The following is a 16954-nucleotide window of genomic DNA, read 5'->3' as shown; positions in this document are numbered from 1 at the left end:
AACCATCTAGACGTGTAATTAATTACTGAACTTTTTTTCCACATCACAAAAAGCAGAGCTCATTATTGTTATTATTTGTAAAGGAATTAAACTTCTCATGCGGAAAAAGTTGTTAATTGCTTGGAAAAGCGCACACGAAGTAAATTAAACAAAAGCAAAGCAAAGCCGTGCGTGTGGATGTGTGCGTGTGGATGTGTGCGTGTAGGGAGCTGTGGTGTAGTGGTTAACACACTGAGCTACGAATCGAGTGACCCGTGTCTGATTCTCGCTCATGAACAACATCGGTGACGAATATCTGAACCATTCGTCGGCCTCCCCTAGGTCGACTCAGCCTTATAATGAGTAATTGGTGCAATTGTCTAAACATCACTACTAGGGGGACAAAGGCCGCTGAGTGTGATGCTGGCCACCCACCCCCTCGTGTGCCGTGCCGGCCTTCACAAGTGCTCACTATGCGGGAGATCGTTGCCTTTGTAATGTTTAGGGCATGCGTGTGTTCAAGTATGTGTAGGTGGGTACGTGCACGTGTGGTGTTCATGCGAGTCCGTGCGTGTATGTCCGTGCGCGCGTGCAGCACCAGCGCGTGCACGGGGACGTGGCGGCGCTGAACCACTCGTTTGTGGAGGTGGTGTCTGCCGGGCCCGACTCGCCCTTCCCTCTGCGCGTCCTGCAGGGGCGCTGCCTGCAGCCCGGCCTCTACAGCAGCCATGCCGACAAGTGGCTCTCCCTCTACCCACCTGGGCAGGTGTGTGCCCTCCTGTCACTGTGTGTGTGAGCGGTGGTGCAGCGGTTAGCGCTCTGCGCTATGACCCCGGGGACCCGAGTTCGATTCCCGCTCACAGCCAACACCAGTGACAATTTTATTCTCATCAGCTGCATAAAACTGTGTGAAAGCCTCCTGGCCTGTCGCTCCACGTGAAGCTTCGGGTCTTCTCGGCACTAGTTGTGTCCTCCCTTTTCTACTCTTGTGAAACGTGGACCCCTCTGAAGGAGGAGTATCTGCACCGGTTTCAAACATTCCCCATTTGGTGAGCTCCTCTGGCAGGTGAGGCCACATTGGCTAGGCCACGTAGCCCACATGCCGGCCACCACATGTCCAAGCAGGTTTGTTCAACTGGTTCGAGGGGACTAAACGCGACATGGGCTGGAGAAGAGATGGACTGATATGTGGTACAGGAGGATGTGGAGCTGAGTGGACTTGCCGATGACTCGTGCCAGCGGTGTCAAAATTGGCCTCTATGGAGGAGGCTTGTGAAGGATACTACGGGATAGTTGGAGGCAGTCGCCCTCCAACAACAGAGGAGGGCAGAGGAGCAATTCTCACAACAACGAGCAGATTACCGAGTGGCTAAAAACAGCAAGTCGTATGTATGTGTGTATGTTGAACTTCTTTGCATCGTTATGTAGCCAACCACGCTAATCGGAGATGTGGGGAAAGGACAACAAACGAAACACAAGTTCTAAAGGAATTCGTTTTCAATTCTGACTTAAAAATGCATAGCTCCAGAGGGTTTCTAAGATCTGGAGGAAGAGCGCTCCAGACGACTGCAGAAGCGCATTTGGAAGCGCGATGCAGTGACCGGCTTTGTTGGATGGCTAGCCACAAGCTACTGTTCGCATAGTTGGTGCATCTTCAAGTAATATCAGTCAACTCATGGCACCTTGGTCTTTCTCGTGACCTCCTCCTGCACCGAGCCTGGCACAGCGGTCAATCAATGGCACCTGGGTCTGTCCTGTGACCTCCTGTCAGCGAGTCTTCGACACTTCACGCGGCCTCAAAGTGCACCTAGCTTGGCACAAGTGCTGTGGTGATGTCACCACCATTTATGGGCGAATGGCGGTTGTTGTTGTTGAGGAGTGGGGTTGCAGCGGTTAGTGCGCTTAGCTAAGAACCTGGCGACCCAATTTCAGTTCCCGCTCACAGCCAACACCAGTGATGATTATCTGAAACTGTCCTCGGCCTCCTATTGGTCGAGAGAGCACCTGGTTTAGTGCGTAAACATCGCCACTGGGGAGACAAAGGCGACCAGACATACGAATGGCTACCCACCACCTTGTGTGCCGTGCCGACCTTCATAGGTGCTTACTAACAGCACTTTCCCCAAAGTATGTCAAGGATGTACAGGGATCTTTGCATTGTGTCTGCGTGCAGACATGCATGAGTGTGCATGTGTGTAAACGTGGATATGTGATTTAGTAGGTGGAGGGCATTTTGATAACATAACCTGAGTTAAATTCCTAGCCATGGCTATAATATGTATTTCGAATGATATCTGAACTGGCACCAGGCCCCCCTCCCCCTGGACCGACAGGCACTGACCAGCTTGGCGAGGCACTGTCAGATTAAACCCCACGACTGATGTAGCATCGGGAGGCTTTCATCCAGCAGTGGATTTACAAAAAAGCAAACATATTTTGTGATATATTTTTTTAATCGAAATTGTATCTTTGGTCTACAAGGTTAAACGTGGATTATGTGTGTGTATGAGCTTCTGTTAGTCTATGTGAATACTGTGTATGCACTGACATTAGAATTGCTAACATCAGAAACACTTTACCACTGTTGGCCCCAAAACTACATTTCAACGGAGGTGAGTGTTTGAGACAATTGCCGTTCTTTTCTGCTCCGATGAACACGACACAACTTGGATGTGTAGACCGTCTGGATACGACGGCGTCTCAAGACCCTGTACAAGGGTGATGAAGAGCCATTTCCTAAAATGTCAGCCCTCTTAGCTTACATTCATCCGTGTGTGTGTGGTCGCGTTTGCCTGTGTGTATGTGCAGAACCAATTCACTACTAATCGGAGCCCCATTGTTGATTTAACAAAAAGCCCCGAGAGACAAACACAGACACAGAGATGGATGCAGGGAGAGACACATAGAGAGATACATGTATAGAGATAGGCAACACTAAGACACAGAGACGAACAGGGACGTGGAGAGAGATAGACAGTTACAAGGAGAGACAAACAGAGATCGAGAGTGAGACATGGAGAGAGACACACTGAGAGACACAGAGAGACAGACAGATACAGCAAGAGAGACAGAGACAACACAGAGATCAATGCTGAGACAGTTGGAGACAGGGAGTGAGACACAGGAATGGGGAGACAGAGTGCAAAACATTTAGAGATAGGAAAAAATATTATGAGGCTCCTAAATCACGTTCATGGGTACGTGCTTACCTGTGTGTATGTCAGTGCAGTCATAAATAATAATAATGACAATGATGTTTAGTTTTATACAGCAACATTCATGCAATTGGTAGCTCGCAACGCTTTATAATTTGTAATGCATGGAGGCGCGAGGAGGACGCATAGACAAGCAGGGAAGCAGCAACAAGGCGGTGAGTCGGCCCCCACAATTGCCTAAGCTCTGTGGTCCTCTAAATGTGGAGATGTTTTCAGACAATGAGTGTACATCTGAGAAGCAACCGGAGCACCCTGAGAAAGGTGTCAAGTTTATATGCTTGTATTTGCCGGTACATGCTGACCTGTGTGTGTGTCAATGCTGCTATTGTTTGCATCTGCATGCGGCGGGGAGTAAATATGTACACATTGACCTATGCGTCTGCACTTACCAACATAGATAACGGCATGTGTGAATGTGTGTCCGTCCGTACATAAATACGCGCGCGCGTGTAACGAACAAAGCTTCATGAGTGGCTCGTTTCGCTAATGACCGCGAGTGTCCTCGGCCAGGAGTGGCGAGATCCAGTCCGCGCGAGGTGCTAGGAATCACGCACGCGTGTGCGCCGCCAACCTCCCCCCCCATACCACCATTAAGCGCGGTAGAAACAAGGCCATGTCAGCAATGTCAAAAGACCTGGGCTTGGACGGAACGCACCGCGCTTTAAAAACTCAACAAAAACGCGTGTGCGCGTGGGTTACGTGCGCGGGTTTTAAAACCTCGCCTTGGGAGTCTCCACGGGCCGTGCACGCGTGCGGTTTTCATCCCGAGCCGGGCCCCATTCACAGTCATTGGTCCCCCGCTCGTAGTGATTCCCGCACGTTTCCAAAGTCACGTCCAAATTAGGGAATGAGAAGGCGACCCTCCCCCGTCGTGACGCGCAGCGAGAGAAGCGGAATAAACCAGGAAGGGTGCCGAGCCGCCCCCCGCCAGGCGAGCGGCCACTCGAGGCGCCCGGCGGTTCAAACGTCGCCGCACTCGACGCAATTAACACCCCGGTCTCAGCTCCCCGCCATTGTGGCCGGAGCTGAGGCTCCTCCTAAGTTGTTGGTGCTCGGCTAAAAGGTGGAGGAGGAGGAGGCTTTTTTGTCCCTCCAGGAGATACGCCGCGCAGGTGGAGTATTTGATGATTAAAGCATACAGGCAGCTTGCGGTGCTGATGCTTGATGATGATTGAGTTAATTAAACTCAACTAATTTGTCAATAGATTATGTATATATGTTGAACTTCTTACGCACCGTACGTAACCAACCTTGCAAATCGGAGGTGGCCCTTATTCACATCACAGAGAGCCATGGAGGTAGAGTGGATACGTTTTTAAATCGGTAGATTGCTTATGATGACGCTGCACCAGTGCTGGGTAGACTGGTTCTCCAGGGAAGCTGCGTAGACTGCGCGCGCCTTTCTGCTGGAGAGAGCACTGATGATGAAGCCACTGGCAGCACTCCCAGTTACTCAGTGGGCCTCTGTGTGAATCTGTAGTTATTTGTGTGAATCTATGAGTCTCGATATGGGTCTGTGTGTTTCAATGTAAGTCTTGGGGTATGCGTGTCAGAACACGCTAATGATGAGGAAGCCACTGCCGTCACAATTCCAATCACATCCACGTGCACACATCAGCGCCTGAGACGGGAAAACCCACGCCAGAGTGTGTAGCCATCCTCAAACGAGAATCACAACGCAACACCGGACCCACTAGACACACCACTCGATCCAGAAGGTACTGGGTACCCACTTGCCCAACTCTCACAATCACAATGGCCCAACCGGCCCGTCTGCTCGGTCGCTTGATGAGTACGGTGGTGCTGTTGTCGTTGCAGCTGCTGATCGTCGACGGACAGCAGTTTCGGAGCAACCCGGCCGTGGTGCTCGACTCTGTGCAGCGCTTCCTGGGGCTCTCCCCGCACTTCAACTTTGCCAACGCCCTCACGTACGCCTCGCATGGAGGGCTCGTCGTGTAGCACCCATGGTGGAGCTCTCCCATTAAAGAGATTCCACTGTGAATCTTCTCACCGTGGAGCTCCTGTGGTGAAGCTGCGGATAAGGAGGTCTTGGTCATATTGAGCTTGATTGTGGATGACCCATTGTGGAGCTTACATTTTGAACTTTTGGCATGGAGCTCCATTGTGGAGCACCTATAATGGACCTCCCGTTGTGGAACTCTGGTCATGGAGCTCCATTGTGGAGCACCTATCATGGAACTCCCGCTGTGGAACTCTGGGCATGGAGCTCCATTGTGGAGCACCTACAATGGAACTCCCATTGTGGAACTCTGAGCATGGAGCTCCATTGTGGAGCACCTATAATGGACCTCCCATTGTGGAACTCTGAGCATGGAGCTCCATTGTGGAGCACCTATAATGGAACTCCCGCTGTGGAACTCTGGGCATGGAGCTCCATTGTGGATCACCTATAATGGAACTCCCATTGTGGAACTCTGAGCATGGAGCTCCATTATGGAGCACCTATGATGGAACTCCCATTGTGGAACTCTGGGCATTGAGCTCCATTGTGGAGCTCCATGACCAGGCACCACGGAGCTCCGGCCATGGACACGTGGCTGTGTCCGATATTAGTGAGGAGCCGTCGACTATAGAAATTGGTGAAAGCTTGTATGAATATGCTATTGAGGTTCGATAAAGATAATTACATTATTGCCATATACATTGCAACGGGCCATATTGATATAATTTTACTTTTATAGTAACATTTAAAATTAAACATGAGAAGTAGACTAACTTATCATGATGATGATGGCGATAATAATAATGATGAGCGTGGCACTGCACCAGAGCTCTTGAATCACAATGGCAAGGTTGCAGATTTATAACTTGACCAGGGGTCGATGCAATACATCATCATGATCATCATCATCCTCCTCTCCAGGGTCGACCACAAATTGAGTACCACTTTGTTTAATGTCAACAGTTGTCTTATTGATAACATGTCCTCGGCATAATAATGGGAATTTCCAACCACTATCTCTGGGTCACGGATGGAATTGAATGCCGGCACATGCTCTTTTGAGCGTGGTGAAAATCACGACTCAATCTGATGCGTTTGAAAAAAAGATATAATTATGCATATGTGTGGGTTCATGTAACGCTGTCCAACAATTGCGTTTGTCTTTAATTAGCTTGTATGGAAGCCAACGCGTAGCCATCAGAGCAAGATGTGTTTGCTTGTTTGCAAATAATAATACTATTTCCTCCGCGATTCTGTCTCCAAGTTCTGGGCATTAACCGTTCGATCACTTTGACCCATTTTTTATTTGCTAAGTCAGGAATAGCAACACAACATATTGGATTATAATCTTCACGAGAATAGCTATGACCCCCGTTATTGGCAGGCAAATGGACGGAAGCACAGATGGACAGATGGCCTGACAGAGTTAAGGCATGGACGCTTTGAACCTTTGAACCTCTTTGTGTAACTAAGATCTGAACTGTGTTACATCTGTACCGTTTCAGGACACCCATGAAATAGAGCCTAGCAGTTCATCGGGCTCTTCCTGCTGAACTAAAACTAATCGATCTCATCAATCATTCGTTGAAAAGTGTTCGTAATTCATCGTTTTGTCTTTTGTGTTGTTTTTATTTCCTCCCGGTTGCTTCTGGGGGCTCAGGTTTGACGAGCACAAGGGGTTCTGGTGTGTCGCGGGTGTGGCTGGCGTGGCGAGCGAGGGAGGTGGGAAACCCAAGTGCCTGGGCAAGAGCAAGGGAAGGAAGTACCCCGACATGGAGCCACAGGTGAGGCTGCGGAGTCTCACTGAGCAGGCCAAGGGGCTGGACCCAACGTGAATGCTGAGTGTAATTTGTTCATTGTGTGTCCATGCATATAAGGGGGTGATAACAGTTCAAGGTATGCACAGATTCATGAATTGGCTTGCTGTAGCTCACGGCCCAGTGGTCTTGGGGATTTGAATTGTAATCTCTTTTCGATCCACCAACCCCTACGCCTCCCAAGCGCTCCACCACATTCTCGCATGTTCACAATAAAATAGGCATAGCAGAATCACCCCCCCCCCCCTCATAATTGTTACGATTTGAATAGTTATGATTGCAATGGTATTCAATAATTTATTATTTTGTTTCACATGGTGGTGTGATTGTAGTCCACATATTAATGTATTTTAACTTATTTCGCAGCATGCATAGCCAACATGCTAATCAAAGGTCGAAGAACCCAGGCTAGATATTTTATTTTGTCGGTACCACCTGAGGTGGCATAAGTTGATGTAACAAATAACTGAATAACGTGATAATCATCATTAGCCGTATAAATCAATCAGCACTGCTAAAGGTTTGATACCTTTGGTGGTATACATTTCTGCTCTGGCTCACGGAATAATTTTAGCCACTCTCGTAGCTGCAGAGGTCAATTTAACGAACACGTTTAATGAATTTTGAATACAACACAGCCAATTATCGTGCACGATTTTCCATGCACGTATCGCGAATGTAAACACTCGATGATAATGATTAATCAATGCATCGTGGCTGCGTCGAAATGAAGCGGCACAGATGCAGGCACTTTATTTGTCGGGCGATCTGCTCCCATTGTTGGAATTCATTAATTCATTCTCCATCCCCTTGACAGCCATCTCGACACAGCGCAGCTCCCTGCCTCCCCACCCACCCACCCACCCCCCCACCCACCCATCCACCCACCCACTCACCCACCCACCAACCCACCCACCCACCCACCCACCAACCCACTCACCCACATACCCACCCACCCACATACCCACCCACCAACCCACCCGCCCACCCACCCGCCCGCCCGCCCGCCCACCCACCCACCCACATACCCACCCACCAATCCACTCACCCACCAACCCACCCACCCACATACCCATCCACCAACCCACCCGCCCACCCACCCGCCCGCCCGCCCGCCCACCCGCCCACCCACCCACCCACCCACCCACCCACATACCCACCCACCAACCCAACCCACTCACCCACCAACCCACCCACCCACATACCCACCCACCCGCCCACCCACCCGCCCACCCGCCCACCCACCCACCCACATACCCACCCACATACCCACCCACCAACCCAACCCACTCACCCACCAACCCACCCACCCACATACCCACATACCCACCCACCGGCCCACACACCCGCCCGCACGCCCACCCACCCACCCACCCACATACCCACCCACCAACCCAACCCACTCACCCACCAACCCACCCACCCACATACCCACCCACCCACCCACATACCCACCCACATACCCACCCACCCACCCGCCCACCCACCCACCCACATACCCACCCACCAACCCACTCACCCACCAACCCACCCACCCACATACCCACCCACCAACCCACTCACCCACCAACCCACCCACCCACATACTCACCCACCAACCCACCCACCCACATACCCACCCACCCACCCTGGCCTACTGAGCGTGCGACCTCACGCCTACCTGCGCCAGTGTCATCTTATTAAGATGTCTTAAGATTTGTTTTCTAAGTAGTGCGGTGATGATTGATGATTAGGGTGATGATAATGACGATGCAGGTGATGTTGATAATTGTGTTAATTATTGTGTTGACAGCAGCGGCTATATTGATCGAGTGATGATGATGACGATGAGGGTGATGACCATGCTGGTGCTGTTGATGATAATTGTGGTGGTGTGGGCAGGATTGGCGGCTGTATGGATTGAGCAATGATAGTGATATTGGCGGTAGGCTTGGTGGTGGTCATGGTTGTCGGTGGTGTTTGTAAACTGATGATGCTGCTGATGCTGATGATTGCTAACAATGATGGTGGTAATGGTGGTGGCAGCAGTATTCATGCAGCGACAGTGGTAATGATGACGATGATGGTGGTATTAGTGCTGGTGTTGAGAGCAGTAATGGTGATGATGATTATGATGGCGCTGTCATCTCGCGTAGGCACGGGAATTCTTAGCCGAGTACTACCGGGAGCACAATGTGGAGCTGTCCAAGGTGCTGAACCGCCTCGGGCAGCCGTTGCCGCTGTGGCTTCGCGAGGAGCTCTTCACCACCCGGCCTCGCTGACGACTGCCAAGCTCCGCCATGCTGCTACGAGGTTCCACCAACGTGTCGTGCAGTGCATTACCTTCGGGCTACCAAGATGCGTCCAATCACCGGTTACCCGCAGGATGAGCTACGATTCCTCCCATTGCTTTCTTCCCTTTGCCAGACTAACCATAGCCCTGGCTCGAACGCTTCACAAGCAAGCTGAGAGAGTACATTGTGTATGCACTTGCAATGCCGTGATGGGACTCAGAGTTGTTTTTATTTCCAGAGCCAGAAGTCCCCAGTCCTCCTCCTCTCTCTTCTCTCCCGAACTCCTGCATCACTGAACATCAACAAAAGCGCGAGCCTCTTGCTTGTAAAAAAAAAAAGGTGAAATTAATTAACACGTTCAAAAGAAGGTGATGATGCAGAAGTTTTTTAAAAATGGCTTGTGTTTTCGAAAGTGTTGTCTAATTTGATTCAGAGCCCTTAAGAAGAATGTCGCATACCTGTACAAACTTGTTATGAAAAATCAACTACAAAAGAATTACAAGCAAGCAGCTATAAATCAGGAGCATAAATAAGACAACGACAGTGAAATCTGTGGGGTAGATTAGGTTGGTGTATGGACTTCTGTGGAAGCTGGCTATACCATTTGTAAAGTACGATGTGATTCCTTACCAAAAATTGATCTCTGAAGATGTATGAAGAGCGAGGACTTGACCTGGACTCGTGTTGGAGTGATCTTCACCCTATTAAAGGTGATAAGGGTGGACTCGCTTTTCGGTGGTTCGGGGTCGTTGAACCACTGTAATTTTCCCCAAGAGTTTGGTATGCGAGGCACAAATGGCACAAACGAACAACACGACATTGAGGCAGCTGTTGCCTGTGAACTGGCAGCCGTGTTACCAGTGGTGATTCTAGGACACGGTAAACGATGGGCACCGAATTGGGGCACCGCTTAACAAGGAGGGAGGGGGCACCCATACCCAGGCCCTCACTTGCTGTAGAACGCCATACATGGGGTGAAACGATAAGACCTCAGCTCGGGGGTCAGGCGGTGTCAGTTGTGCACCACTGATGTGTGATCTCGCAGAAGGAAGGATTGCAATGGGAAGCTGTGAGTGGCATCCGTGACATGGAGACATGATAACTTGTGTAACTTAGATTTGGGTGCCTCCCGAGCCATCCCAATGAGTTGCCTCCCATAGAATCACCGCTGAGTTGTTACACTCCTGTCCGAGACGATCTCTGCTCCTGCGCTCGGTGATCGTTGTCATTGCGCGGTGTGGCCGCTGATCGTTGTATGTTTACACGTGATTATACTCGCCGTGCTTGTTATTATTTATTAACTTATTTATGTTTTAACCAACTCGATTAATTTTGCGAACCGAACAAATGGAACGTGTGTGTTTTAACGTGTATAAAAATTGACAGTGGCTCCGTGAAAATTCTAATCAAACGTGCGTGTGTGTGTACTAACAGATCCAGTCTACGCCGATACTCTTATAAACATCTGCTTGTCTTACTCGAAGCCTAAGTTTTATTAGGCCGTGTTAAACTGCAGTTACCGTGAACATAAATTCAACTTAAAGAGCGGGGTATGTGGAGCATTTGGGTCCAGAGCTATGGGATGAATGTCCTGCTTGCTGGCACCAGCGGAAAGTGCCGCTGCTTTGAATAGCGCCGCTACCACCAATAATCAGTTTCGGGATTCAAAGCATGTGATAATGGGCCGTGATAATGGGCATGACATAAACCATGTGTGGGAACAAAGGAAAACATTGGGTGGGGTTAGGGATAGGGCAACAGATTGGCTCTGGAACTGAATTTCAGAGTTGCAGAAAATCTAACTTACAAGAGCTCTGTGGGTAATGCATGACATGACTCAGGCTTAGGCCATATTCACCGCCATCTGCAGTAAGCTTATAATGGCCTCTCAGTGGATTTTGGCAGGCGAGGTGTGACGTCACATGCAGCTCTACGTCGTTAGTGTTAGGGACACTCTGGGGCAGCATGGGGAAGATGCCGAGTGAGTGTGATGAGACATTTCAGGGCTTTCATTTGTTCTCGTTTGAGTGGCACTCCCCTTCTGTCTTACTGTGTCTTTGTCTCTTTCAAAACCTGCACCGTTGCTACCCTGACCTGATGACATCTAGGTATGGTTATATATGTATGCTAATATGCGTGAGTGTGTGTTTGTATGTATATGTGCAGGGAGTGGTGGCACAGTGATTAGCGCATTGTGTTGTAAACCTGGACACCCAAGTTCAATTCCGCTCACGACCAATAACAGTGGCGAATATCTGAACTCGTTCTAGGCCTCCTCAAATTTGACTCAGCCTTAAATGAATATATGGAGACAAAAGTGGCCGTGCGTGTCGTTGGCTACCGGCTACCACAGGTGAACGCTAACAGCACTTTTTTGGGGATATTTGTATGTGTGCATATGTATGGTATGGGAAGCAGTGGCTTGCGAACTGCACTACAAATCCAGCAAACCCGAGTTATATTGCCGGCTGCTTCTGACTTCAGTGGTTATTATCTGAATCGGTCTTGGGCCACCTTTACGTTGACGCAGCCTCAAATGAGCACCTGGTGTGGTTTGTAAATATCAGCACTGGGAAGAAAGAGGGTGGCTGGGTGTGGTGCTGGCTATCAGCTTTTGTCCCAAACGGCCTGTTTGGATGTATATGGGGGATATTTGTATGTATGGTGGGAGCAGTGAGCAGGGCTATCGGACTGGGCGATTTTGCACACAGGTGTGCATTGTTTTCTGCTGTTGTGAAATGTTAGAACATATTTGTGCTCGTTTTCTGGCTCCACTTTAGAAAATTTGGCATTTTTGGGATTTTCAGACCATAGTTTTGGGAACTTAAACCAATCATGGCAGCCCGGACAGCAGAGCGGTGAGTTCGTGCCCTGCTCTCTGCACCCTCTGCCTGACCCAGCAATGGCTAAATCATTACTACACGTGTCCATCTGAGGCCAAGTCTAATCGCAGTTTAAATACCTGCCCTTTAAGTTTAATCGTCGGTCAGCTTGTTACACAGACTCCCTGTACGTGTACAAGTATTTGTTTTTATTTCGTACAAATGTGCAAATCGGTGGCGCGCTCTGACCAAACGTTCGATGTCTTGACTCGACCAGAGGGAACGGAGGTGAAATTATGGAAGCGATGTTTGCTAATCTTGGATTTTACGTGCAAGCCTGTGTCGAGCCTCTCAGCCATTCACATTGAATGAGACGCAGATAGCCCGACGATTGTAAATGTGTGCTAATGGAAACCTCGCTTGTGTTGATTGTGATATACACTGTGTTCATGTTGGAATTAAATTACAGCTGTGCGAACAATCCTGCCAGGCTCTCGTGAAATCCCGGGCGCATCGTCCATGTGTGGGTCAATTGAGCGATGGGGTTTAATGTTGAGAGGTTTCTCATTTTAATCTAATCTAATGTGCTTTACAGCTGTATTACACCTGCTTAAAGGGAAGTGTGGCAGTGGCATTCGAACACTGGACTGCTATGTGGGAATGCAATAGCATCTACGCTGCCTGAGCAAACGTGCAGTTGGAGTTTGCTGAGCTCCTCGAGAATCACTCTGCTGCACTCAGGAAGGGAAGGAATACACCTTCAACTAGGGAGGGCGCGATTTGTAAAACTTACAGTGGAGGGGAATTACCACTACACCTCTGGAAAACCCACCATGCATAGCAGGTGGTGACACTCAAAGCTCTATAGAGAATCCATTCCTGTACTACCATCTCCTGACCAGCTTCAAGGCGACATACAATACCTGGTATTCCCAAGCAATCTACTATTCAGATACTAACCAGCCTCAACGCTGGCATTGTCAGTTTAAAAAAGCAGACCCAGGGAAATTACTCCCATCCCTCCCTGTCCATCAATCGCAGCCTGAAACCGGGCACGGCGAATATCCCTGCCCGTAACGTGTAAACCCCATGCTACTTCACAGCTGTAGCAGCTTCTGTGTGCTGCCATTGTGTTGTAAATACAGCCAGATAAGTTCTATGATGCCCAGATACAAGTGCAATTCATTTGTGTGGAACGTATCACAGGAGATGGAGTGATGAGATGGGCTCGTGTGCAGGTGCCGCGCGGGGACCGTGAAGGGTGCTGGCGACTAAAGGAAGAAGTCGTCATCCAGCAGTGGATTGATCATGCCTCTGATGACGTGTTCCTGGATGGTGTTTTACCTGTGTTCATTCGTTTTCTTTTCTTTTGTTGAGACTTTTGTGTTAATCGTTTTCCTTTGCACTTATATTTTATTTAACATATTTTTCTATTTACATCCAAGCTCTCCCTTGCAAATATAAATGTTGTCTCAATGGGCTCTCACCTAGTTATCACGTGTGTATGTGTGTGTGTTTTTGGTCATGAGGTGCTTGCTAACAGTGGGCACAGAAGTGTCGCGGTTAGCATGCTGCCCTACGAACCCGGCGACCAGAGTTCAAATATAGCTCACGGCCAACAACAGTGACGATTATTTGAACCGGTCCTGGAACTCTCCTTGGTCGACTGAGCACAAAACGAGTACCCGGTGTGGTGCAGTGTGGTGCTGGCCATTCGCTATGTGGGGGAGCTTTGTCACGGTCATGAGTACCGGCTCCTGGCCGTCATCCAATTGGCCCATGGTCCCACCGATACGCGGACCGCTGTTTGCGCATGTGTGTGTTTTTAGTGTGTAGAGTACATTGTGGGATACAGCCACCGCTTCCAAGGCGTCTTAGCCAGTCGACAAAAAATGACATCTGCAGGGGTGCACTCCCTCTAGTGGACGCAGCTTTATAAAAGGAAAGTTCTGCACGTTTACATTTCACTTGCTCCACCAGCAGCAGCAGGAGCAGTCTCGTTCAGCCACGCTGCTTCCTGCAGATGCCTCAACCTGAGGCAGGGTAATGGGCCCAGCGGAAATGAAAGCCGCGACTCACTCAAGTATGAAGGGACTGCGTTGGCAGTGGTGCACTAGCACCAGTAGAAAAGAAGCACCACATGAATGATTACGACTGCCTTTCAAGAGAAAACATGGACTCGTTAAGGGCAATGGCCCTTCTTTAGAGCAGAGAGTACGAAAAATTGCTTAATGGTAGAAATACCGCATCCATCCATGGGCCCTGCAAAACGTTACGAATAAATCGATTTGTAGAGGTTTGAATCAATGCACGAACATGTGTATTCATCAGTAGATACAGCATTGAGTACAGTAACAAATCGGTGGGCAAAGATGTATCCAAAAATTGATGTAAATCTTTTATTAATATTCAAGATCCACGGTGGATATACGTAGCGTCTAGATGCGACCCCATCTCAACATGCTCTACAGAAACAGCGGGTGTGTTTATTTTGTAGAGGGCAGGCAATCAGTCATAGGCAAAGAAAAATGGGGACGTTCTTGAACCAGGACTTGAACAAGGGCACGGAGTCGACAGCACGGATTACTGTTCCAGACTACTGGGGCAGCAGAAGAAAATGAGTAGTCTACTGAGGGAAGGTGAACTAGGAGAGTGTATTGAAAGCGTTGGTTGCCAGAGTGGAGAGTATGTGGAGGTCTGTAGAGTGAGATGTGAGTGAGAGGGGTAGGAGAGCGTGTGTATGGCAGTAGGCAGCAGCGAGTCCATAGAAGATGATGCTGCATACCTGCATTATGGTATGAGGCAGGAAACATCGACTAAGACGATGAATGCAGCATCTACTCTCATCCCGTTGCTATGCTAATCAGGTCAACTCACCCATCCGGTTTATTGCCCGATGTCACAAAGACAGGTCCTTCTGCAAGTCTCTGCCGAGCACACGAGATGCACCTGCATTTTACGAGGCAACACTGGCTGAGTCGCCAGAACACTCAACTGAACGTAACCACCTAATTTGCAACGTAGTTACCTCTCCCCTCCGCCTCAAGGACTTTGCTCCACGTCAATTGTCGCCCCTGCTTTACATCAGCGGTCTTCCCAAAGCCTTGGCGGCGGGGGCGTTCAGTGATGAAAGAGATGAGGCAAGTGCCAGCGGCATCCTCCCCGCTCTCCCGTCAAAGCCTAATAAAGAACACCCCCCCCCCCATAATTCAATCAAGAAAGATCGCTCCTTGATTCAATCAGTACTTTGTCCTATTAAGAAGGGGCGCTCGCTTGCACACAAGTGGGCGCGTGTTTCACATCGCAAGTGGCTCCTTTCGCAGAGGAAACTCGGTGAAAAATAACCGGCTCTGGGGCTTGGCGAAGGAGTGACGGAAATTAAGCAGCAATTCAGAAGCCCGCTAATCTTTCTGCCTGTTTCGCGCTCTTACAGTTTGTGTCTGAATACCAAGTGGAAATGTGGCACGCTCTTTCGCCACAATTGACTCTCAAGGGAGCAGGCCTCTCGGCCACGTTTGACTGCCAGTGCGAATTTATCCTTTCGGTAACCGTGCTTCCTCTCGCGCTCGCCTAGCTCTGTGCCATTATGACGCCTTCGTGTTTGCGCCGTATTGAGATGCCGCTGTGTTTCGGGCCAGAGAAGCCGTACGTGGCCATATCGTGGCGCTTGTCGGAACGCTCGGCAGGCTTAGGCCTGGATAGTACAACGACGAGTTAGCCAGCACGCAAACACAGCTTCTATAGGCTGCTACGGAGCGGACACAGACTGCAGTGCAGCAACATGTTCATTAATTCACGCCGATGCTCTCTCCGCCTTCACCGACCCGGACTGATCATGGTGAAATATGGTAAAATAACCCCATGACACGCACAAGCGAGTCCTCATCCACCCGTGAACTCACGATGATACACGGTTACAATGGACGCGCACATTGCGTCCAGCTAAGCCGGAGGTGTTTGTTTATCCATCTGGACTGCTGATAAGACTCAGAACGTTGAAACCTGTCCAGAGTCTGTGTTTTGTGCACATGCTACTGGCGAACACACATTGGGAAGAGCAATAAGGTCGACAGACTAACGCATGTTTTAATATTTACGTAGGGATGCAATTAATGAGGCGATGTATTCATAACACAGACAGTGCCGTGTAATAGTGGTTCCTTACTAACAAAAGCCATCACGAGCAATATCGCAATCTGTATAATCTCACGTGTTGAATACATCTCCTGGCGTGCTTATTGGCTCTGGATCCGCTTTCGACAATTGCTGTCTCGTTTAAGACAGCATTCTACAAGTACAGGCGTGATATCGTGGCATCCGCCGTCAATGGCATTTGTTCCATGGAATGGTCATCATAAGCATGATATCGCTTCCAGAGATGCTAATGATATGTGCAATGTTCGTAAAAAACACTATGGTCTCAATGAAAACAAATATATAATGACCCCTCTTCACAGCACGTGACACATCAATCACGTCTGTGCTATGGAGAAGGGGCATTGCCCGAAATGTCGCATATGATATGCTTTTTAATTTTATGGACACGGTTTTATTTATGCATATGTTGAGTTGTTTTCTAACTGTGTTTGTGCACCACTGTCAACGTAACATCACCAAATAGTGTCCCGAATGTTTTTGTGCGGCTTAGCTCGCACGTGGCAGTAAGTCGAGCATTTGGTCCAATCCCCGTGTGTTTAATTAAAGCAGCCGTGGTGCAATGAATGGTTAAGATGAAACAATAGGCCAAGTTTCTCACCTCTCTACTCCCGCCTCTGTCTACCCAGCAGCAGAGATGGTACATTGCCGTCAGTCGATCAGATTGGTCACGTGGTGGAGTAATGTGTGGGTACGCCCACGTCTTCCAAAGAGTCTGGTCAACGTGGAA

The 16954-nt window shown here is 49.3% G+C and overlaps 2 protein-coding genes across 2 annotated transcripts in view; both read left to right on the top strand.

Annotated features, from left to right (window-relative positions):
- Positions 1–12540, top strand: part of LOC144720518 (bifunctional heparan sulfate N-deacetylase/N-sulfotransferase 2-like) — a 181078-nt gene extending 168538 nt beyond the window's left edge. Inside the window, exons 15-18 of the mRNA XM_078597286.1 lie at positions 575–745; positions 5013–5122; positions 6818–6941; positions 9110–12540. Coding sequence (XP_078453412.1) covers positions 575–745; positions 5013–5122; positions 6818–6941; positions 9110–9235 — 531 coding nt within the window. The 3' untranslated portion in view covers positions 9236–12540. The remainder of the gene's footprint in view (positions 1–574; positions 746–5012; positions 5123–6817; positions 6942–9109) is intronic.
- Positions 12541–15829: 3289 nt separating this feature from the next.
- LOC144720517 (testican-3-like) overlaps positions 15830–16954 on the top strand; it is a 221832-nt gene continuing 220707 nt past the window's right edge. The window contains exon 1 of the mRNA XM_078597284.1: positions 15830–15917. Within this exon, the coding sequence (XP_078453410.1) occupies positions 15915–15917 (3 nt within the window). The 5' untranslated portion in view covers positions 15830–15914. The remainder of the gene's footprint in view (positions 15918–16954) is intronic.

The sequence above is a fragment of the Lampetra planeri genome, chromosome 9 (assembly GCF_965212315.1).
Source record: "Lampetra planeri chromosome 9, kcLamPlan1.2.h2, whole genome shotgun sequence".
Classification (NCBI taxonomy): Eukaryota; Metazoa; Chordata; class Hyperoartia; order Petromyzontiformes; family Petromyzontidae; genus Lampetra; species Lampetra planeri.
Note: the sequence above shows the minus strand (reverse complement) of the source record. Positions and strands in the feature narration are given on the sequence as shown.